A 24,425-nucleotide genomic window follows, 5' to 3' on the forward strand; every position below is an offset into this window, starting at 1 on the left:
GTCTTGGCTAATTTTGAGCTAAGAAGGACAGCAGAGTAGTTTCTGCATGCCTTTTAGGTGAGGAGAAAGTGTTTTCTACCTCCGAATTTACTGTAAAGAAAAGGAATTGCCATGGTTGATACGAAAGTTGAGCATGCCAAATTGGCATTAAGCTTATGGTGAGTAGCTCAAAGCACATTAAAAAAAAAGAATTAACCCTGGAAGTGTGCCTGTATGCCTTAGCAGTCAACTAAAGCCCAAGTATTTCAAGGTGGAAAAGGGTATTTGCTGTCTTTTTAGGTGATTTATTTAAGCCCAAGCTTTTTCTTAAAGCTGTTTAGAGTTTTAGTCCATAACAAAATGTAATAGGAACAAAACCATAGGCAGTTTCAGTAAAAGGCTGATAACTCATAGCCAGTTCTCTGGAGGAGTAATAATGCACGAGGTTCCTTGGCTGTGTCTTAGACTCTTGCGAGCCCAAGTGCAAACATGAAAGTAAACCCTGCACTGCTTTGCCTGTCTGGAATTGCTGTGGAAATACAAGATACAGTCCATCATGCAGAAACCCTCCATGCCACATGGTTACCCAAGGAACCAGTTTTCCTAGTCTAACCTTTTTGAGAATGTGTACTGAATTTGGGGTTTGTTTTTGGTCTGTGGTGTTCATGGAAAAACAAAGAACTAACCAGGGAACTTCCATCTGGCTGGAAGTTGTTTTGTTTTGTTTTCTTTTGTTTGCATTCTGTGAGTGCTGAGACAGTGCCCTGGTTGAATGCTTCAGTTGTGGTGAACTTGAGGGACCCATTGCTGACAGACATTTGTCTGAACACATGTTTTAAAAATCCCAAGTCATGGATAGGCCATAGTCTTGCACAGGCAATCCTATGTGCTATTCCCAGTTCTTTCCTTTACAGAATTTTCTGCCATCTAGTGAACCTCTTGCTGTAATTCTACCAAGCTTTTGTCACCAGTAGTCTGTGTTCTGAGGACTGCCACCACATCTTCCTGCAGTTCTTCAGGTGAAACAGATGCTTAGGTGATGCCATGAAAACACCCTGAGCATCTTTGTCCCTTGGGTGTTGTGCTTGGTGCACCCTGGGTCTGTTTTGAAGGGTATAGTGCCCATAACTAGATACTGTAGTGGCATAGAAGTCTTGGTACTCGTGTCTGGAGTAGAAAACCTGTGATGTAATTTACATATATGGTTTCCTTAAGTTTGGGTCTTATGTTACTTGTTGACACTAGTTTGATATCTTCAAGTTTTAGTTTAGAAATGCACAACTTTTTCATTTAAGCTCAGAACCTGAGACCAAAGGATATGAAACATTTGGATATTTTTGAGGAGGAAAAGTCTTACCAGCAGTAGTTATAGAGAAGAAATGCGCTTCCCACTTACCCCAGCAAAGGTACTTTCTTCAGATACAGGATTATTTTAAACAACACATGAATCCAAACAGACCAGGAAGGGTTGTACAAATAAGTTAGTTGAAGATGTGTCACCCATCTCTTCATGTAAGATGAACAAAATAGGCCTAAAAACAACCAATTCTGTATTGTACAGGTGAAATACGTAAGGTAAAAAAATGCTTTCTAAATCTTCCTTGTCAAAGAAGGAAGAACTTTGGAATTTGGCCACAGAATTGAGTGGTAGAAATAGGAAGCAGAGAGGGAGGGACAAGCTGGTCATGTGCTGCTTTGCAACATTGACTGTAATCACTCACATTGGGCACTGTATCATACTCTACGTATGTACAGAGTTAGTATGATAAAATGTGCAAAATGCTGCTCCTGTCAGGCAGCAGAAAAAAAAATCTGCTTACAGAACTGACTTAAGAAAAGTTGCATGTAAATGGTGTTGGGGATTTTTGGTGGATCTTGTTGTGGTTTTTTGGGTGGGTTGGGTTTTTTTGGTGGGGTTTTTTGTTTGGGTGTTTTTGTTTGTTTGTCTTTGTTGTTGTGGGGGTTTGGGTGGTTTTTTGGTTTGGGATTTGGTTTGTTTTTTTTTTTTACTGGTAATTGTCCTAAGCATGCCTACTCCTATTAGCCTGATACTCTTCCTCCCTGCTGGAAAAAAAAAAAAAAAAAAAAACCAAGTGGGATTTGGAATGCATAAAAGCCACAGGATCCATGTGATAGTTTTTATTAACTAATGAAAAAGGCTAATTCTGGTATCTTGTTTTCTACTGCGGCTTGCTACCAGGCCATGCTGTGTGTGTTAAGCTGGTCAAAGTGAGGACTGGTCCTTTAATATATTTTTAAAGTTTCATTTATTTTTTGGCAGACTTTTATTGTAAGATTATCTTAATTCCTGTAATCATAGCATTCAGAATATATTATAAAGGCAAATGTGGGGGTTTTTTTGGTTTATTTTTTTGTGCATTCCTTAAATGTAGAAGCTGACTTTGTGTGAATTTTTGACTAATCATCTTCTCTTTTCTTTATTTCAGGGTTTCGCAAAAATGATGAAATGAAAGCTATGGAAGTATTGCCAATTTTAAAGGAAAAAGTTGCATACCTTTCAGGTACAGTTATTTTCTCTTGTAGAATTCCCAACTGTGCCGTCTGTAGCATGTAAAATGGTATTTTAAATACTTTAAATATCATTACAAAATTCATGGAGCACTAGGGCAGCATTGATTCCTGTTGGATATTCTAAACATGACAGAAGCATTTTGAAAGGCATAATAAAGGAAGTTTTCTTGAATGTGGAACATTGCTAGTTGTTGTTTTGGTCATGTTAAGTCCTACATTCCCCCAGCCTGCACATCATTATTTACAGCAACTTAGAACCTGCTGTACCAAAGTCATATTCCTTTTCTTAATTCTGATTCTTCTGATGGGGAATTTCATAGAGATGCCTTTGTTATTGACCCATCTGCAGCATATTCTGGAGAAATATGTCTGTTGCAGAAGTGACCTTCAATTCCCTGTCTTTTGAAGCACACTTAGTATTTTCTTGGTGAACTGACTTAGCATGTAAAAATTTTAGGTAGTTTCAGCATACACATTGAATTTGGTTGATTATTGAAGAAGGAATAGCAGGAGGATTTAAAAGTGGGATTTATATGAGTTAGTATCATAACATAGTCTATAACTTCATAAGTAACTTTACTTGATGGAAAGATGGGCTGAGGTGCTTATTTTTGTAAACTGCATTTTGGTGTGACTTTCTGTAGGGATTAAACACCATTATTCTCTCGGCCATAATTATAGTGTCAAATGATTTAGAGGACAGCCTCATATTTGAAATCGGTTTTTTGGATAATTTGTCAAGGATGGCAAAAGTAAAGCTCTTGTCTGTAAATATTAAAACACATAAAATTATTCCTGCAGTTGTACTCTTTCTGAGATTTGTGGTGCATGGATGCTGACGCTTGCAAGTACAGCATGTAGTACATAGTACTTTATCCTGTCCACTCTGCCAAGTAAAGTAGAGGTGCAAAGCAAAAAGATGTGTGGGTGAAGTTTTTTGTTTGTTTGTTTTCCTTTTTGGGGTGTTTTTTTCTTAAAAGTTCCTGTCAACTGTAATGAGTAAGACCAATTTTCCTGGTAGCATGGTAACATGGGAATTGTAGTGCTGGTAAAGGCTTGCTTAAAACTCTATTTTTAGAGGGAAGAAAGAGGAGAAAAGGGGGTTAAGCACAATATTTCAATCCCTCATTACTCTTTTTTGGACCTGTCTTATGGCATTGAATGAAAATGAAGTCAGTTTTCACTCCAAATCGTCTGAATTTTCAAGTTGCCTAGTACTTAGTTTAGAGTCCTTAGAAGGGACCTGAAAAGTGATGGGTTTTCTAATGTTAATTTGTAAGCAGATGGCATTCTGAAAGGCATTAATTCAGTGAAAGTAAAATGGGCCAAATGAAAGATGAAGATAAATTTGAGGGGAGATGATAAATTGTGAACCAAAACAGAGAGGGGTTGGCAGAAATAAATGGTTGCCAAATTGCCTGCGTGAGGGTGGTAGCAACTCCTAATGGAAGAATGGAGCAAACAGCAGTGGGCAATGAACTGATCTGCCAAAATCCATCGTTTCACATTTCTATTGCAAGTGAAACTCAAATGGAATGAGATACATTAGTAGTGCAAATTAATTAAGAAACCCTAGATTACAACAACTTACAGCAACGCTCTTAAGTGTGTTCTTCCCCTTCCCCCAAAAAGTACCACCATCACTAGGACCTAACCACTGTGCAGCTAGAACTGTCAAGCTCTATACCTGGGAACACAAAGTTAAGGAAGACTATTGGTTTACTGAACAGATTTTTACCTAACCTAGAAGTGAACTGCTTGAGAAATGAATGTCTTAGCACCTGAAATAGTTACATCTCTAAGCTTCTGTATAAAGTACAAATAGAGTCTTAGATGTATTTTTTTTGTGTTAAGTTTAAACTGAAACCTGTCAAAGTACAAATACTCTCGTATCTCTACACATACCTAAGCAAGGAGAGCATTTTCTTACAAGGTGCACTTTATCTTGGTTTCATGTAAGGAAATAGCCCTTGGTAACTTGTCTTGCCATAAAAGCTAACTGTTTAGCTTTACCTGGAGTACTTTGTAACTAGGTAAAAAGGCATTTCTTAAAAAAGCTGCACTACTCAGCCTGTTGGAATTTCTGTTGGAATTAGTGCCATTTGGAGACCATTGAGAACACTGCTGTTAGTGATGTGCACTAAACAGAAATGATGCATGTAGGTGACTCACATGAGTTGATCAGATAGATGTTTGTGTGACACACTTCAGCATAAACAGAATATCTCAATAGTGGGTTGGGGCATGGGTATCAAAGGAAATGGATTAAAATGGAAGTCTTACTGATGAAAGCAGTAGTAGCATAATATGATTTTCTTAAAGATTAATAGGGGTTGAGTTGGATAAAGACTATTGCAAAACAGGAAATTCCCACTGATGCCTCATGCATTGTTGCTTTTGACTTTCCCGTTTGTGTATGACACAGGAGCATCAGGAACAAAGGTAGTGAGAGTTAGTTATTGTAAAAGGCCTAAGAAAGCTGTCATTAGAGCTGATGAAAAAACCCCAAGTCTTAGGGACTATTTTTTATTATTTGCAATTTTGTTACTTGAATTAAGACTGAATAGTACAGTTCTTTTCATCTAAAATCAAGGCTGTCTTTATTGATCATCTAGGACTGGAGTTTGTACAACAGAATTTGTCCCTGATGTACAGAAGTTTCAGGATATGATTTATCAGAAATTTAAGCACCATTTAAAAAAAATGGGTTTCTTCCATGGCATACATGGAGTTGGAGCCAACTGAAGTGGTGTCCAGAATGACATAAAAAGGCCATATTGAAAACCTGCATGGTACGGGAGTTGCAGTGTGGGAGAGGCCTGGAGGAATAGTCTGAGGTGACAGCATGTAAAAAAGCATTTGCTTAAAATGCTTAGAGAGTGTTAAAGACAATTCATCTTGGCCGTTTTTCTGCTAGCTGCTGCTTTTTAAAGAATATCCACCCTAAGCAATTGAGTTACTTTTTCAGGGGTTCTGGAATCAGTAGCATTTACCAGTTGAAACAAATTTTTAAGATCTGAAGGTAATGGCCTGTTGTGCAGCGAGGAGAGAGAACATTAAGGGCCGTAGCAGACATCAACTACACTTGGTAGCTTTGGAGTCCAGTGGGACTGGAGCTCAGTGGAGCTTTCTGGAGCTCAGTGGGGCCCTGTTGGACTCTGTCTTATCCTTTATCATTCCTTTCTCTTACAGCTTCTGTCTTGTTTTTTTCCTGTCGTTTGCTATGTAAAAATACTCAAAGCTCTCTGCTTGGCAAGTGAGTCAGGATGGTTAAGGCTTGCCTTTCTCCATTAGAATGAAACAACTCTGTTTCTTATCTTAGGTCTCATTTAGTAGGGTCATGGAAGATAAGGATATGAATTTTCTTTTAAGTTTTGCTTTCTGGCATTGTAGTGTGATGGAGATTCAGAGATGCATTTGCCTTTTCTAAGTTTCATTTGGTGTCTCACAGGGAGCATGTCCAGTGTAGACAATCTCTAGAGACTTTGACAACCAGGCTTAGTGTCTCTGGCAAGCACACACTGTGCTGGAGACAGTAGTGATGAATTTTTGAGTGACCGGTTTTATTTATTGTTTTTATATTTATTTGTATCTTCCCTTTGCCTTCCTTTCTAAGTGATTTTTGAAGAACTTTGTTTAGCAACATGGAATTGCAATGAGTGGCTGATTTGAAATGAGAAATTGTGGGCTAAAGATAGTGTTTTTCTGTGTTTCCATGGGACAGAAAAAAACAATCCACACATCTGTGGTTGAAAACATATATATGAAATTTAGCTTGCAAGAATCTGTCTATGCTATTATAGATGTGTTCATAAAGACATCCTACTGGGCTTCAATTTGGTGCTTAGCCGTTGTAACATTTTGTTGTCATTAGCAAGGGATTGGATATAAAATTGTATTTTACTATTGAGTACGGCAAGTCTGTGGAATTTTATGACTGAGATGAATGCATTTAAGTGGAGCTACTTAAGTCAGACTTTTTGTCTTTTATATTAAGTGGATTTAGATTTTCCTATGTTGCTAACAAAATTAAAAACTATAAACTGATAATTGGGGATCTGCAAATCAGAACAGGATAAAAATACAGGATAAAAGTAATGAAATGCTTAAATAGTTTCCACCCGCTCAATCTATGTATTGAATGTAAACTATTATACATCTAAATTCTCCTAGTAATTAATTTAATCATTGAATTGCAAGATCAGTTAGGTTGGAAAAGACCTTTAAGATCATTGAGTCCGGCCCTTAACCCAGCACTGCCAAGCCCACCACTAACCATGTCCCCAAGTGCTGCATCTACACATCTTTTAAATGCCACCAGGGCTGGTGACTCAACCACTTCCTCAGGCAACCGGTTGTCCAAGCTTGACAACTCTTTTGCTGAAGAAATTTTTCATAATATTCAATCTAAACATTCCCTGCTGCAACTTGAGGTCGTTTCCTCTCATCTTGTTGCTTGTTACCTTATAGAAGAGACCAACACTCACCCCACTGCAGCTTCCTTTCAGGGAGTTGTAGAGAGCAATAAGGTGTCCCCTGAGCCTCCTTTTCTCCAGGCTAAACAACCCCAGCTCCCTCAGAGGCTCCTCGTAAGCCTTGTCCTCCAAACCCTTCAGCAGCTCTTCGCCCTTCCCTAGACACACTCCAGCACCTCAGTGTCCTTCTTGTAGTGACTGGGCTCAGAACTGGACACAGGATTAGAGGTGTGCCCTCACCAGTGCTGAGTACAGGGGGAATGATCCCTGCCCTGGTGCTGCTGGCCACACTATTGCTGATACAGGCCAGGATACCATTGCCCTTCTTGGCTATCTGGCCACACTTCTGGATCCTATTCAGGTGCTGTCAGTCAGCACCTCTAGGTCCTTTTCCGCTAGGCAGATTTCCAGCCTCTCTGCCTTCAGCCTGTAGCGCTGTCTGGGGTTGTTGTGACCCAAGTGCATGTCCCGGCACCTGGCCTTGTTCAGCCTCATACTGCTGACCTCAGCCCATCAATCCACTCCTGCCCAACCTGGCATCATGTGCAAACTTCCCCTTTATTCTTACCCATGAACAGTCAAATTTCTTGGCACTGTCATTAAGCTCTGGATAAGCATAATATTCCTAATGTTCAGGAGTACCTTGCCAACTCTTCTTCCTTGCCTATCCCTTCTGAAGGGTTTACAGCCATCCATTGCAGCACCCCAGTTGTGCAGATCATCCCACCATGTTTCCATGATGATAGCTATGTCACAGTTTTCCTGCTGCCCAATGGCTTCCAGCTCCTCCTGTTTGTTGCCCAGGCCATGTTCAGTGGTGTAGATGCACTTCAGTTGGGCTATTAATTCTGTCACCTTTTTTGGGTCAGAAGCCCTAATTCCTACCTGACCATTCTCAGGTTCTTCCATGCTTTCTGACACATCAATGCCTCTTAGATCTAGGCTGCTTTGTGGACCTCAGTGTCTACCTCCTGTCAAATGGCAGACTGAAAGACCTTGCTAGTTCGCCATTCCTCAGACATGGTGTGCTGCCTTCACGCTGATCTCTAGCAAGCATGGCTTTATCAAGTGTAGTTTAAAGCTCTTTCAGTGAGCCCTGATAATTAGTGTGCAAAGGTCCTTTTCCTCCTTTGAGACAGGTGTACTTTGTCACCAGCAAGCTCAATGTCATCTAAACCACCCCATGATCAGAAAACCTAAAAACCTCCCAGTGACACCAGGCTTGGAGCCAGGTATTGATCTGATGGCTCTTCCCATTTCTTCCCTTATCATTCCCTGCAACAGGAAGCACAGAGAGAGCACTACCTGTGCTCCTGATCCTCCAACCGGTCATCCCAAGGCTTTCAGGGAGAGACTTCAATCACATCTCTCTTGATTGCCCTTGGGCTTCTTACTGCAATTTTTGCTATCTCCCTGAAATACAGGTTTAATAATGGGTTTTCCCAAGGGCCATACCAGGGTAGGAAGCTTTCTTATCACATCTTTAACTCTGGGCCCAAGGAGGTGGCAGGCTTCCTGAGGAAGTTGGCACACTAAGCCTTTGTTCCCTTCAGGAGGGGGTCTCCTATGACAATGATCTATGTGTCTTCAACCTACTCACCTCCTCCCCAAGCTCTTTCACTTAGCGGAGGAGCTCCTCTACCTGGGCACACCTCCCACAGCTGTGCTCTCTGCTGCCATATCATCTAGATACTTGCCTACAATGTAGCATAATTCTGTATTTAAATTAAATCTATACAATTACTGAGTCAAAAATTAAATACATAACAGAGTGCCATTGCTGGAAATGTCACACTACCAGTCAAACTTGAAGGTGACTATAATGTCTGTAATGCTCTGGTTATTCTTTGTTTCAATTTTTTTGGCATTTGCTTTATCACTACAGGAATTGTGGCAATATGCTAATCAATACTCCCAAAATTCACTCTTAAGTTGGTCTCAAAATGACAATGTTGGTATTTAAGTTGAAATAACTTTTTTTTTAAAGTGGGTACTGAAGACTAGTTCTGCAAACAAGAATTTTATGCTATGTTGTAGGGTCTTCTAACATTTTTAATTTTTCAGGTGGCAGAGATAAGCGTGGAGGTCCCATCCTAACATTTCCAGCTCGTAGTAACCATGACAGAATACGGCAAGAAGACCTTAGAAGACTAATTTCGTATTTAGCGTGTATTCCTAGGTAAGCAATCATCTGTTACCCTCTAAGACTGTGTAAGAAAATAAATGGATTGTGTTGCAGTATTCCCACCAGCTGGCAGACTGAATGAGTTAATAACATGAGGAAATCAATACCAAATTTTGTCATTTGCTGTTTTCAAATGGCTCTTTGGAAGAGAAATATTTACTCTTCCTTGTAAAAAGAAGGCCGCTGGCAGAAGGGCTGGTGTGCTTTAGCTGGAAGTAGTTTGTAGCTGGAAGTGTCTTGGAAATGGCACTGCCGTGCCACACTGGTGTCGCTGTGTTGAAGACTGCAAATACAACTCAAAGGCTACTACATCAATAATTAGGAGCATGCTGGTCATCATTCACCATATGCCTTGTGTGGAGTGTGGTCAGCACAGGACTCCTAACTGTTATTTGTGTTAGATAAGTCACAGTGTCCTAATACAGCATGGAAGTAACCGGGAGAAAGGAATGAGAAATTGCTTGTAAAGGTCTCAGATAAACTTGTGTTTTGTGAAAGTACTGATAGGATTGCATTATCAGCAATTTAACCCATGAATTGCAGTGAGCTGCTAAAATAAATTGGCAGGAGTTATGCTGGTGTATGTGTGCATGTGTGTATATACACTCCCACATATATATAGTTATATATATATACTTCAAATAAAAGTTACATATTTTGTATAAATCTAAAAAAAAGTTCCTTCATATAGAACTTTGCTTTCTGTAATGATCAAACTGGGGACAAAAATGATCCTAGGACTCTGGCTTGAAGTCCATCCTGGAACCTGCCAGCATTTCTTGCAGACTGGAGCAATACTGACGGTGCTTGACTGTGTTTGTCTTTGACCACAAGCAGCAGTTGTGATTACAGTTGAAAAAAAGTCCTTGGTCAACATCCCTGAGTGCAATATCTTCCATATTTGTGTAATGTGCTAATTTACTGAGAGTCTTTGCACTTGATATAATCAAATATCAGTTTCAGACTGAAAAAGGTGGTTTCATAAAAGTAACTTCAAGGCATCTGTCTGAGAGTGTACATTGCCTCTGTTTTGTAAAATAAACTGAGGGAGTTGAGGGACTTGGAAGAAGGCTTGAAATTTTTACTCTCAGATTTGAATGGTGAGATGTATTCTAGCCGTCTAGAACTTCAAGTTGCTAGAGAAGTTAATAGATAAATATGCATCAAAATGTGTCCAAGAATTTTTTTGAGAGATAATAAGGGTAAGAAACAGTCTTCCTCTGGCAAAAGGTGTATGTTAGTTCAGCATCAATAGATCTAACATTAAAAGAAAGTTAGTGCATATTTTATGAAAACTTTTTAAGCATTGGCAAACTTTTGAGAATAAAGGGAGCTTTATCAAAAGCAAGACTTGTTTTCATACAAGTCATGTTTAAGGGGCTGATGATGCAACTCCAGCTAATTAGAATTCCCAATTGGTACAAATATCCCCAAACTTTTGGGCTGTCTATTATTTGTTGCAGTACTGTTACTTGATGTAGCTGAAGTATCACAGGAATCAGTTGTTTGGCAAGAGATCTAAAAGCTAAAGTTGACTCAATCTCACAATTTCACTGATTTTACAATTTATCTGATTTAAAAATACAGCTAAACTTTTGTCACCAGCACAGAGTGGGCCAGATATTTTGGTGTAGTTCAGGCTTACCAACACATGACCTTGGCTCCCTAGAACAAATCTTGTGATGCTTGGCTGAAGGGATTCAGCTTATGTGAGATGATGTGGCTCCATGATGGGGGACACAGCCGCACTGTATCACACGATGAGGGACCCCAGTAGATGCGTGCCTTGTGGATCAGCGGCGAGCACTCCCTGTGCAATCCTCAGTGTGGTAGGGATAGGGATGGGCTGAGCAGCACTCCTACTGACATTTGGCCTTTCAGTAATGGGTCTATCTTTAAGACAGTAGTTGGTTTTTTTCCTGGAATCCTGTGAGGATTTTTAGAAAACATTTTCACTATGGTCAGAAAATTGTATGTTGTAGCCTACATATATGCCAAGCTTTTAATATATTTTGCTTCTGCCATTGCCATTTTTGGCATTCCTATGGGCAGGTGGGAGAGCCAGCATCTACCATGAAAAACTCATTTTTTGAAATGTTGTGGTATGTTTATTCTCTCTTCTTCTCTCTAGCTTTAAACTTTTCAAACTTTAAAAAGCCTTCCCCTTCTGAGGAACTCATATTACAACTTCTTCCAGATCTCCTATATCAGTAATAATCCATCTTTCTGCAGTGGCCAGTAAGACTGAGTCAGATATGCCAGTGAAGGTTCTCTGCCCCTTGGACACTCTGAAAACCTCACCACATGAACTCTAGAATGGCATTTGAATTAGTCACATCCCTGAAAGTGACTCATACTCAAACAATGGACATTTTGTCTTTTTTGATAGTCTATTGGCTATGATGCATTGGTTTTGAAATACTTTCCTTCCTATGGTCATACGACAAGGTCATGTAGCAAATTCTGCTGGAAGAAAATCAGAGTTTCTGGTGGTGGTGGTGACTGTCACTTCTGATGAGTGGCAAGAACTAAATGTAGTAGAAGATATTGATGAAAAGAAATAAAATCTTCCATTCTCTGAGGAGGTGCTGAAGAATTTGAGTTTAAGGTCTGTCAACTTTAGGACAGCAAAATCAAGCTCAAATTTTGTAGAAACAGATTGTTGTGGTTTTCTTCACAACCATAAAATATTGTGTTGTTTTTTAACTATTCACAACCGATCCTGTTACAGAAGAAATTGTCAATAAGTAGGTGTTTTTGGTCTACAGACTCTAACTCTCAGATAAAATGGTTCTAAATTTGAGATAGTTTGAAAAAGTTGCGAAGTGGCAGGTAAGAACAATTTGCCATCTTCTGTCTTTTAGAGGATCCCCTCAGTCATTAGAAAGACATGAATATTATCATCAGTCAAGTAAGTGTGTGTATGTTCTGAAGAGTCAGTTGTAAATGAACTAGATATTCCTGCTTTAGGTAGTGGTAGGTTTACTTTGTGTGTAAGGTGAGGGAGAAACAAGACTGGACAATGAATCATTGTGAATATAAACAGTGAAAATGAAAGTGAAGATAATGGCAGAATATCAAATCAGCAACAGATACAAATCTATCCCCCAAAAGGAGTAAAAGAAGCATCTTGAGAGGTGTGTGAGACTTGCTGTATATGGTCAGGTAGTGAGCAGTGAGACCCTGAGGAGACCACATTCATTAGGCAGTGTGGTGCAGTGGAGTGATGTGTTGGAAGTTGAAACACTTGCTTGATAACCTTTCCTTCTGTTTTCTGCAGTGAGGAAGTATGTAAACGAGGATTCACCGTCATTGTAGATATGCGTGGGTCAAAATGGGACTCCATAAAGCCTCTACTGAAGATTTTACAGGAATCCTTTCCATGTTGTATTCATGTTGCACTGATAATCAAGCCAGACAATTTCTGGCAGAAACAGAGGACTAACTTTGGCAGCTCTAAGTTTGAGTTTGAGGTAATTTCCCCTGTGGTATACAAATTTATATTTTTTTGTGGTTTTAAATGTTCTCACGAATGATCAGCACCTTGAAAACTCTCAGATAAATTACATTCTGCCTGAAAGGAGAGGTACTTTAGACCAATGATGCCAGAAGAAATGTGGTTTTCTTCATGTGTTTAGGCTAGGTAATTGTGCATGTTGTTGTTTATATTCTTTTTCTAAGCTCAAGAAAGATTAAGTTTTTCCCCCTAATGATAAAAACTTAGGTTTTGTCTCTTCCTTATCTTAGTCTGCATTATGGTAATTTTGATATCTCCAGAATACAGAGGAAATCAGCTGAATGAACCTTGCTGTTATCCTCCTGCAGCTTTGCGATACACAAAGTCAAAACTTAATCAAAACAGTAGTCAAAAGAGTGGTTGCTCTTTCGTTCTTAAATGTAGTGAGGTAAGAAAGAAATGTGGAGAAAATACCTGCAAGACCACCTGTCTTCTGCTGATCAGAGTTGATACTTGAAATGCGTGAGAAAAGTTGTCATGTGGACTTCATGAACAAAATGATCAACTCTTACAAAGAGAAAAGCAAAAACATGAAAGGAAATTTCAAATTCATTTCAGTAACAGCATTTTTTCTTTCCATTTTTCTTTTTTTAGACAAATATGGTGTCTCTGGAAGGCCTTACCAAAGTAGTTGACCCTTCTCAGCTAACCCCAGAATTTGATGGCTGTTTGGAGTACAACCATGAGGAGTGGATAGAAATCAGAGTTGCCTTTGAGGACTACATTAGCAATGCAACCCATATGCTGTCCAGACTGGAGGAACTGCAAGATATATTGTCAAAAAAGGAAATGCCTCAGGACCTGGAAGGTGCTCGCAATATGATAGAGGAGCATTCACAATTGAAAAAGAAAGTCATTAAGGCCCCTATCGAGGACCTTGATGTGGAGGGACAAAAGCTGCTCCAGCGGATACAGAGCAGTGATAGCTTTCCCAAAAAGAACTCTGGGTCAGGGAATGCAGACTTACAGAACCTTTTACCCAAAGTGTCTACCATGCTGGACAGGCTGCACTCAACACGGCAGCATCTGCATCAGATGTGGCATGTGCGGAAATTGAAATTGGACCAATGCTTTCAGCTCCGGCTGTTTGAGCAGGATGCTGAGAAGGTAAGGATTGAGAGAGGAGGCTGTGAATGGCTGATACTTCAGGACTTGAAAGAAGTACCAAGGGTAACTGAAAATAGTAGTTTTTGTCTTTGAAGTTAATCACTACCCTTTTAATGAGAAATAAGGGACTTCTTGATTGAGAGGCACTCAGGGTCTTCTGGACTAAAGGGCATGGGATAATAGTTCTAAGCTGTAAGGAACACAGGAAGCTCTTACCAAAGAAATTTTTAACTGCTAATGACTTCAAAGCACTTATTTTGTTAACCATTTGTTCCAGACAGATGCTTTTGCATGCATCGAGTAAAGAATGCTGTATACTTTATAAATACAGATGATTATGGACTACATTGGTCTTCTTTAGAGTGATCTTTGGGAAGTGAGTGACAGGCAGTCAACATAGTCTGAAGAGGCTGACATGGGGAACTGCTTTATTGACACGGGGTTTGAAGTCCCAGGCTAAAAACTGATGTATCTCTTCTGACAGTGCATATGTCATTAACAGGGAACTGAGTGATTTCAGAATGTTTCGGGCTAACCAGTCCCTTCAAATGAGAAAGCCCTTGATTGTCATGGAATTTGAAGCGGAAGTATGGCAGGCAGATCACTTTTAGATGAGCTCAAACAAGGTCTATTTTCATGCAGAGAATGGGTTTTGCAATCACTTATTATTGACTTGTTATCATGGAACAAGTAGCTTTAAGGAAGGGTGGGGAATTTTTCTCAGAGAGTAGTAGTAACTAGGCAGTCAAGTAGTAGGTATGGTTTTTATCAGAGCTTAAAGTAGTCAGATTTCTTAAAGTATTTTACATAAGATTGCCTGAACTGCATGAGACCAACAGTCCATGGTAAACCAGTATTCTGCTCTCCAGCAGCTGTCATTAGTAGATGCATGGGGAAGAACAAAAGCAGAACAAACATATAAAACTTAACTTGTTCCGGCTTAATCATTTGTATTCTTCACACATACTTTCCCTTACCGTCATCGTTTCAGCTCAGGGACTTTCTTTACACTACTGTAATGTTTTCTGCTGTGTTTAAAAAATAAATATTTTTTTAAAGTACCATTTAAAGCAAATTTTTACTGGGTGGATATAGCTGAAAACAGTAAGGACATGTTAGACAGTTGGAAAAAAGATAAAATTATTATCTATTTCTAAAATTATTTAGAAAATAATGCAAGCTGTTGTTCTAGTGTTGCATTTTCAGACCCAAATGCATTTTATCAACCTTGCAGCCACTTCATTACAGCATTTATTATTCTGCATTATAGCATATCTTTCAGTACCATGTGAACACCATCAAAACATATTCTGTTAATTTTCTCTTAATTTATCAAATTGCTTACATAACTTGGGCTTTAAGAAACTTCTTGTGAAATACTTGAGCCTGTGGGATTGACCTCTGTCCTGCCATGTGGTTGCATAAGCTCCTATCAGTGTTTTCTACGTTTCTGTTTCCAAGAATAAGTCTATATTAAATGAACACATCTTTCTTTCAAAAGGGAAATATTAGGCACCTCAAAATCAGGTTGACAGCAGCTACCATATCTGGGACTGTTTTTCTCTCATTAGCCGGTAAAAAAATATTAAAAAGAAGGTTTGTCTAGTATCCCAACTCACTTTTGGATTAAGACCCTTGCCTTAATCTACTTGCAGTATTTTTACTGCTTGTGTTAGATTAGGTTTCACAGCTTATGACTTTTTTTATCAGTGTATGTGTGTTTTTTACTGAAATGTGGGAAAGGATGGGATCTTTTTGGGAAAGAAAAAGTGTATTACATGGGGATAAATAAACATGTTCCTTTTGGAGGACTTGCTCAATTCAGTGCAAGAAATTTGGACTAGTTCAGGAGAAGAGAAGGCCAAAAAAAGGGATGAGGTGGGAGAGAATCTTACTGGAATTGCCCTTTAGGTGTCTGAAGGCAGCAAATTCAAGTGACCTAGAGAAAGAGGGTCACGAGGGATACTTGTGTCTGTTTTGAATAGTGTTCTAATGCATTTTCACTGAGTTCTAGATAAGAAGCTTAAAATTTTAGGAGTATGTGATCAGCTGTCTCAGTTGACTAAACTTCAGAAGTTTGGTTTACAGTTCTTACCATATTGTGGTCTACTTGTAATTTAGTTTGTCATGGACTTGGGACAAATACTGGACTTCATAATGTTGTTCTGTCAGCCAGCATATTTTGAAAGATCTTTAAATGAATGCTTAGTGCTACTGTTTTTGCCTGGACAATCTGTTTCAGCTTATCCAGAGAGCAAGTGTGTCTCTTGCTGAGAGATTGCAAAGATTTCAAGACCATTGTGAGCAGGTGGGGTGTTAAACAGCTCTTTGCTGTTTTGTTTGGTCTTTGAAAACTTTGTCTTCCAGTGCCACTGTTAACATACCTGTGTGCCTTTATTAATGGCCATTGTCATATAAAGTCTCTCCTAAAATTTATTGGAATATTAAAAGATTCCTTTTCTTCTTTTTCAAAAAATGCATATTTAAAGATTATTCTTTAATTTCTCTGAAAGAAGGTAACTCTGTGCTCACGTATACTTTTAATAATTCATCTAGAAATAGAATAATTGTTTTCAAATCTACTGTAAACTTATAAACTAAAAATATTAAACTCACTGCTGAAGTACTTGATCAGCATGAAAGAATTTATATTTAATTTCCATGAGTTGCCATTTTCATTCTAAACTGCTAAGCTGCTGACGTCAGTAAGTGCTGACACTAGAGAATGTATAAGCTTGGCAACTCAGGGCTGTGCTCCAGGTCTGTTTGTTTACTATGACTTCTTTGTAATAATGAAGTTTGTGATTATGAGATTACTGTAGCTTGTTGAGATAAACACCTATAGTAAAGATAACACTAACAGCCTCAGCTGTTTGATCCAAAAAGACAGGTTTCAGCCATGATTGAGTTAAAGTATGCAGTAACTTACAATGGAAAGAGCATTATGTCAATTTTCATGGCCTTAGACCCTGTATTCTATGTTCATAGGTATCTTATATTACTTGTCCATCATTTCTGCCATAACAAATTACTGAACTTCCTTCTTCCCTTAATATTTTCATGTAGATGTTTGACTGGATCACACACAACAAAGGTCTGTTTCTGAACAACTACACAGAGATTGGAACCAGTCACCCCCACACGATGGAACTTCAGACACAGCACAATCACTTTGCCATGAACTGTATGGTAAGAACAGGCCTCCCTGCATGGACAGCACAGACGTGCTGCCTCTTTGTTCTGTGTTAAGGTAGAATTTGTAAGTACCTAGACACACATCATGCCTTCTTTACAAGTGGTGCAAATTTGTGTTTGAGCAGTGAAGATATAAAACACAATAGAGGAAAATAAAGAGTGGTCAGGTACAGAGGTACTGTGATAAAGGAACAAAATTGTTTTAACAAATGGCAGAGTTCAGCACAGCCTCAGCACCTCTCAAATGTAAGTGTCCAAGCTTCTAGAACCTGGGATGTGTCTTTGAGTACTGCCTTGGGTCTTGTAGAAAATTTCAGAGAATCATGTGTAATACAGATTTGTGCTCTCCATTCTGAAAGAAATAGCTCTCAGGATTTTCTGAATAGATTTAAACTCAGACAGAAAGTTCTGAGAAGTAGCTGAGCCTGGTGTAATAATTTTCCATGGTTTTAAGAAGACATTTCTCATTTTTGGCACAGCAGAATGGAGCGAAACCAATTTTTTGGTCAAATATCATCAGTGGGCTGTAAAAAAAATGGATTTGAATTGGCACTGCATGATAGCTATTTACTTTCAGTTTCATGAATTGCTGTTTGAACACGGGGGCAAAATTCTGAAGTGCATTTTAGGTCCTTAACACATCGTAGATGTTTAGATAACCTTGGGAGTCTGGGCCTAAATCCAGTTCCTGTTTGTTAGATCAATGAAGAAAGAACACTACCAGTCTTGTTACAAATTAACATTCTTGGAAGTCCAAGGATGGGAATTGAATTAAAATATGGTTGAAATAATCAGCTCTTGCAAGAGGGTTTTTCTGTAGAACAGGAAAGTGGCAAAATAAACTTCCCTAGACTGTGTCTTGCAGAAGTAATGGAAGGACTAGTAAGGCAGCTCTTGTGTATGGTATAGCTGGAGGTAAGAGAATAGAAGACACATTAGAGCAGGCACATTTTCTGCTTTTGCAACTCAGCTCTGTTTTCAAAAGTTTAAAAAAATTAAAATAAATACAAACTTTCTGAAAAGAGTAAAGCAAATGCTGGTGAACTTCATAATTAGGTTATGTAACATCATATATGGTTTTGACTGTTAGGTTTGGTTCACAGCATGAGGAATTGCTGCCTTATGGAGCATCTTATTGTTGTTCCTCACTGCTCTGTGAATGAAGTAGAGCAGAAGGAAACACAGGATGACAGTAGGTGTCATTGACTTGAGATAACTTCTGGAACTTAGTAATTTTGAGTGGCCTTCCAGGCAATTCTTGAGGTTGCATTCTAGAGGTTAAATTCTTCTGTAAGCCCATCCTCATATTAGTCACTGTTGTACCCTTTTCTTCAAATTGGATGACTTTTTTATTTTTGTCCCTTCTTTTAGACTATTCAGATGCTATCAACAGTAGGAAGCACTTGAGCGGTGCAGCATAATCCTTCCTGCTCTGTGTCTGCTATTGGTCTCTTCCTGTTAATCTCTCCTTTGCTTTTAGTTTTCAAATGCATTAATTACAGGGGATTTTTTCTCAGACTGCAAAATGTTTTATTAAAGCTTAGAAGGAGCAGCTTCAGTTTGGGGGAAATTAGGCTATCTGAAAGCGAAAGGGTAAAAACCAGCTGCATTTTTTTCTGTAGCATAGGCCCCCCCAGAAAGGGTTCTCTGCCATGGAATAGGAAAATGTAAATTCCGTGTGATTGGTCCCTGGTTTTGATTTAAGCAGCATTTAGATTATCTGGGTTTTATTTGGTTAAATGGCAAAAGCCTTTCATATAGATTAGGGGCAAAGATTAAACTGAACGTGACATAAAAAAATGACATGAACTGATTGAATTTTGGCAGGCCTTATTTTTCAGTAGCTTTCAACTGGAAAAACGTTGGGCAGTCTTAACTTCTGCAAGCATGTTCAGCTTCTCTCTGACCACTCTCCACATATGCTCTGTGCTTAACAAGCTGCTGTTTGTTCACTCTTCTTGTCAGTGTAATTCTTCAGTAATAAAAGTGGATTTAAGGTCTCTTTTGTGAATACTCTTAACACTAGAAGTGAAATTTAACTTTTAATCTACCTACAGCCATGTGAAGTGATTCATTTGGATGGAATAGAGGAAGGGAGGAAGACAACTATGTATAAGCTTTATTTATTGCAGGAGATTTCGAAGTCTTTTCATTGTGGCCCTAATTGGACCTTAATAGATGTTGCTTTCTTGTCAATTTTCTTCAGCTCACTTGAGGTAGGGAAGAACTGTTCAAAGGATAAATGCTCCCCAAGCAGCTCAATGCAACCTCTTGCACTTGCTCACAGCTTAACTCTGATAATTGATGTTGCAGCTGCTTTTCCCAACACATTGTGGTTGTTGCAGGGCACGTGCTCCCCTCCACAGCAGGTGCTGCCCTCTGTCAATAGCTGGGTCTCTCACGTCCCTTCCTTCCCAAGCAGCAATTGGTTTCCAAGAGGTGGAGGGCAACTTCTGCAGCTGCTCATGCCAAACTTGGCCGAGAAAGAGTGACGGCCTTTGGATCAGATGCCTACATTTTGATCTGGTCTTCCAGTCGGAAGCAAGTCACCTGAATGCAAACCATTGTGAAAGCTACTTATTTCCTGTCATGAACAAGAGTTAGTTACATCAAGGAGAAAGAAGATTTGCTGAATTTTTAAAATTATTTTCTTGTAATGCCATTTTTAGAATATTAGTTTTCAGTTAGAACACAAAATAGTTGGAAGTGTAAACCAAATGTTATAAAACAAAAAGGTAAAAAATACATCCAGGGAGGAGATATAACTTCACCAGTTTCATTAGCAAATGGTATATCTAGGAATCTTGTGTATTCATGTGGTTGCACTTCAAGGTAGCAGGAATAAGTTCATGCAAGTCTTAAGCTTAATGCGCAGACTGGTTCTCACTGCAATAAATCTGTCGCAGAGAAAAGCTGAATAGGTGTAGTGCTGTGCATTAAGGAAGGACATATGTTTGGTTACCATGGATTAACATAGAGGTTGGTGTGCCTAAAAGAGCTGCTGACTGAAGGATAGTTCACAGGTGCAGCTATAAGTATGTGACTCCCTGTTACTGAATTTTGGAAGCTGTACACTGATAAAAATCAAGGCTGTCCCTTTATTGGGCAGGTAGATCCCAAGATGTTCCATAACTGTAGAGAAAAAACCAAAATGTCAGTGACTGTGCTCTCTGAAGATGAGGATGGATTTTCAGTACAATTTTAAAAGCCTGCTTGCAGCAACAGTAAATTGCTGTTGTCAAGTCCTGAGATTTATTTGGGTTAAGCAATACTCTGTTTCAGCTTGGCGTTCCTATTTGGGTGACTAAACCAATGCTTCACTTCTCAAAACAAGTTTTTAGTACCTTTTAAGGTAGAAGCTTTCAAATGAGGCGTCATAGGAGTTACAAGTACAAAAATTATGTATTGAGTTTTTAAACTGCAAGAATAAAATATCCGTGATTATACGATTAGTCTGTCTTGCATGCAAGAGTGGAAAAGACTGATTATGTGTTTGTCCACTCTTTTTCCTGCCATTTTCTATACATCTGCTGAGACACAAGGAAGACAAGCAGCCATGTGAAATATGGCTGAGGAGGAGGATGTTGTTTGCTTGAACATTTTCTGCTCTTTTTGCCAGATCAGGTGGCCTTGCTTTCAATACAGTTCAATTGTGTCTCTCCCTGCACTGGGGAGGGTTAAAATGCTTGAAGAGTGATGCAGGCAAAATGCAACTTTGTTTGGAGAAAGCTGACACATGCTACTATTAAAGGATGTGTTATGACTGCTTCTTGTCTCAGTGTTCATAAGACCATGAGTAGAAGTTACATTTATTAACAATAATCCAAAAGCTCCTATCTCAATTGTAGGCGTATTGCTAAATTGATTAATGTTCTCAGAACAGGTTGTTTACATACACGAAACCATCTTATCAAGGTAGTAATCAAATCCTGAATGCTATCCAAAAAGAGAGTGTCAGAGATGAGCACTGGTAAGAGCTTTGGGATGTTAGAATAAAAGTATGAGCACAACGATTGAATATCCGTAGGTTTGCAGAGTTAAAAGTGAAAAATATGTCTTGCTCAAATCCAGCCACAGGGACTGGTACAAATGAAAACATGAAGAAAGTCAGGTGAGGTAAAATCACCTTAGCCTACAGCTAGTGTAATTTTTTCCTCCTCCTTTTTACCACTGACATATTTCGCCCCGAGATTCTTTTTACTTTATATATGTGTTTTTGTAGCCATAGAGATTTGTCTCTTGAGATAGACTTAAGCACCATGTGAATTCTAGACTGCCCTTGGTTCTCAGGATTTGGGCAAATGAGAGCAAGACCACAGGTGTACATCCTCAAGAGAATCTTTATGGTGCCAGAGCAGTTAATTCTTAGACACAATGTCTGGATGCCACCAGCCTGAGAGTAGACTGAAAAGGTAAAATGAGTTCAGGCTATTTTCGGCTTCTGAGGAGCACTCCAAAGTCAGCAGGATTAAACAGAACAGGCTAAATGTGCAGTCCTTAAGAGGGAAGAAGCAAATAAACATATTTTAAAAAGCAGTCAGTTACTGAGGTGCAGTATACAGCAACAAGTACATTCATGTCAATGAGTCATAAACTAAAGGAACAGACAGTGGTGTTAGTGAAAAGAGGCAAATCGTATTTCACTCTTGGTACTTACTGGAGTGGCTGAACTTCAGATTTGTAAAGAGAATGCTCTGATTCAGTTGGTTCTACTTGAGAACTAGGTCCAGTTTAGAGCCTTATACTTAGTGTTGTAATGGGAAACACATACATGAAAATGATGTGTCTGTAGAGAGAGTTTGAAGGCATGGGCATTTACTATGATTAAGTAAATGTGAGTGAAAAGTAAAGGAGGAAAGAAGGTAATGTTGGTCTTGGACTACATAGTCTTGCAGTAGGATGCTTCATGTCCACTGTGAAAAATGTAGGAAAGAGATCAGATTTGAAGAAAGTTGGAGTGAAACTATATTGCACATGTTCCAGTGCTGATAGCAGGGCTTAAATGGTTACCTGAGAATATTTAGAGGATCCTTGTAGTAGAAGAGATCCATGTAGACCTACATGTTAAACATTTCCCTTAACTGCATCTTGGATGTTGCCAAGTTTATATTTTTTTCAGGGGAATATATCAGGTTTTACCTTTAGCTGTCCAGCTCTCATTGTTGAAGTTTGTTCCTAAAATGACAGTTTTACTGTTGCTTCAAAAATGAAACTAGAAGAAATGTTAGAGAACATGTAAATCATTAAAGCAGGTATTAATTTATACATTAATACTACACCATGTTTTGGTAGTCATTTGTGTTTGAGGTGGCAGATGATTTGAAAATTCCTTCACTAAATTACTTCTATTACAGTAAAATAGTTCAAGCTCACTAGAGTCTATTCAGAGGTGCCACTTATGATGCTTATGGACCATGTCATTGAATTTGATGGCATTTAAAACTGAATGCATAATAGTCTCTGTCAGAGAACTGCTGTTGGAAATCTTGGAGCTAAACAAACATTTTCTAAATGGGTCTGGGAAAATCAGGAAATAAAATGGAACCTTCAGGTCACCTGCCAGCTTTTTTTGTGCGAGTGTGACAGAAGTTCCGTCAAGCTGGTGTGTTGTCGCCTGTATTTTTCCCATGTATTTGCCTTTTGGGCATGCACCGAAGAATGACACAGCATAGGGGCAGTACCATCTTTTATTTGTATACTCTCTTTAGAGGAAAAATCTGCAATGAGGAACTCTCCAGATACCATAAGGTGTCCTTTCAGCTTCTGAGTAAAGAGCATTTTGAGAGAAAACAATCATGCTAAGTACATTTGTATCCTTACTAAACACTCTGTAATGCAATGACTTGAATTGTTACCTTTTAAGTCTAGTTACAATAGTCATGTGTGTAAAACACTGAAAGAAATGCAATATCACTTTACCCTTTCACCTTTGAGACAGTTGATACACATTTACAAGCTGCAGGTGCTTTGTGCAAATTCACGTGGTGTAAATAAGGTCACTAAGTAAGTGACACTTTATCAGTTATTACCTCCTAGCTGTTGCTTCCTCAACTAAAACCAGGTTGTAAATGCATACAATGAATAAGATACCAGTCTCTGCTAAATGAGAGAAAGTGCACTTGTAACAGCATTTCTCATCTCTCAAGCAGTGTGGAAAATACGCAGTTGTCTTATAGTAATGACACTGGAATTATCTGTCCTTGTAGGAAATTGAACAAAATTTGTTGACCTTCAAGGGTCAGTTAAAGACAGCCTAGTTGTAGTGAGTTGCTATTAGAGATTCTTTTCCTTCGTAACAAAATCTATCTCATTTGGGTCATTACATTCCAAAATACTGACACTTAAAACTTTTGTAGATATATCACGTAGTGAGGTAAAAGGTTTAGATTATTGTAAGTTGTTTTTTGGTTGGTTTTTTTTTTTTTTTTGAGCAAAGGAATGCGGTGTACATAGCTTGGAAAGTGTCCAACAGTCAGCATTTTAATTCATATTCATACTGCTACAGGCTGTATTCTTCCAGACGTGTGAAGCCTGATTGCCATGGGAAAATGAATACATGTTAACCACAGCTCAGTTTTAATTTGTTTTACTCCATGTTTATAGTACCATGTCCTTCATTTTTAACTGCTGTTCCAGAATTTCCAAAATTGCTTTATTAAGTGACAGAAGGAGTTCAAATGGCAGTCTACTGTAGCCTTTATTCTTTTCTCCTTTGGCACTTGTTTCTTCTCACAACTGTAAAGACCATCTAAGGGCTTTCTGTATTAATTTGGCAGTCTTGCATTTATGCTACATACACTTTTAATAGGCCTAAATGCTTTCCAGCCTTTCAAAATTTGTTGGAAATAGCAGATGTGTACTCTGCCAGTTGTTTGGCTGTGCTTAAAAAGCAGAGCATAGATGTGTGGGATAACCTAAAAAAGTAAGAGGCAGTATTGTGCAGAAAGGGAAAACAGCCAACATGACACTGCTGTGCTCAGTTTATTGAGGGGACCAGCTGAGCTGTGGGCTGTGTCAGGTATGCTCCTGCCTGCATACATGCATACAGTTTACAGTCACTAGGGACCTGTCCTAAATGCCACTCAGATGAGTCTGGACAGTGAAGCCTGGAGGAGCTGCAACACTTGCTCCAGCCAGTCAGTGTCAAACTCTGGGCAATTGCTGGATGCCAGCAGGTCATGATTCCACCTGATTTGCTCAATGTCTGGTGGTTGGACTAGGAAATCTCCGACCTCAACAGTCCTGTGATTCTAAGAACTTCATTCTAGATGTATGGGAGTCTGCCCAGTTGAAGGAAGTGTCAACTCCATATTATACACATGTAGCTCTGAAAGAATTACTCAGAAAGTTTTTGGTGGCAAAGTTATTCTTGTTTTACTTCACAGGAATCAGAAAATCTTGATTGAAAGTTCGATTGACTAACAGCCATCCGTGA

At 38.9% G+C, this 24,425-nt stretch overlaps 1 protein-coding gene across 2 annotated transcripts in view; it reads left to right on the plus strand.

Moving 5' to 3' along the window:
• TRIO (trio Rho guanine nucleotide exchange factor) overlaps positions 1-24,425 on the plus strand; it is a 244,668-nt gene that overhangs the window by 65,991 nt on the left and 154,252 nt on the right. For both annotated transcript variants that reach the window (XM_063400159.1, XM_063400170.1), the window contains exons 2-6: positions 2,427-2,501; positions 9,051-9,165; positions 12,452-12,644; positions 13,283-13,795; positions 16,862-16,984. In XM_063400159.1, the coding sequence (XP_063256229.1) occupies positions 2,427-2,501; positions 9,051-9,165; positions 12,452-12,644; positions 13,283-13,795; positions 16,862-16,984 (1,019 nt within the window). The remainder of the gene's footprint in view (positions 1-2,426; positions 2,502-9,050; positions 9,166-12,451; positions 12,645-13,282; positions 13,796-16,861; positions 16,985-24,425) is intronic.

This window comes from Prinia subflava, chromosome 1 (genome assembly GCF_021018805.1).
Source record: "Prinia subflava isolate CZ2003 ecotype Zambia chromosome 1, Cam_Psub_1.2, whole genome shotgun sequence".
In the NCBI taxonomy this organism is placed as follows: Eukaryota; Metazoa; Chordata; class Aves; order Passeriformes; family Cisticolidae; genus Prinia; species Prinia subflava.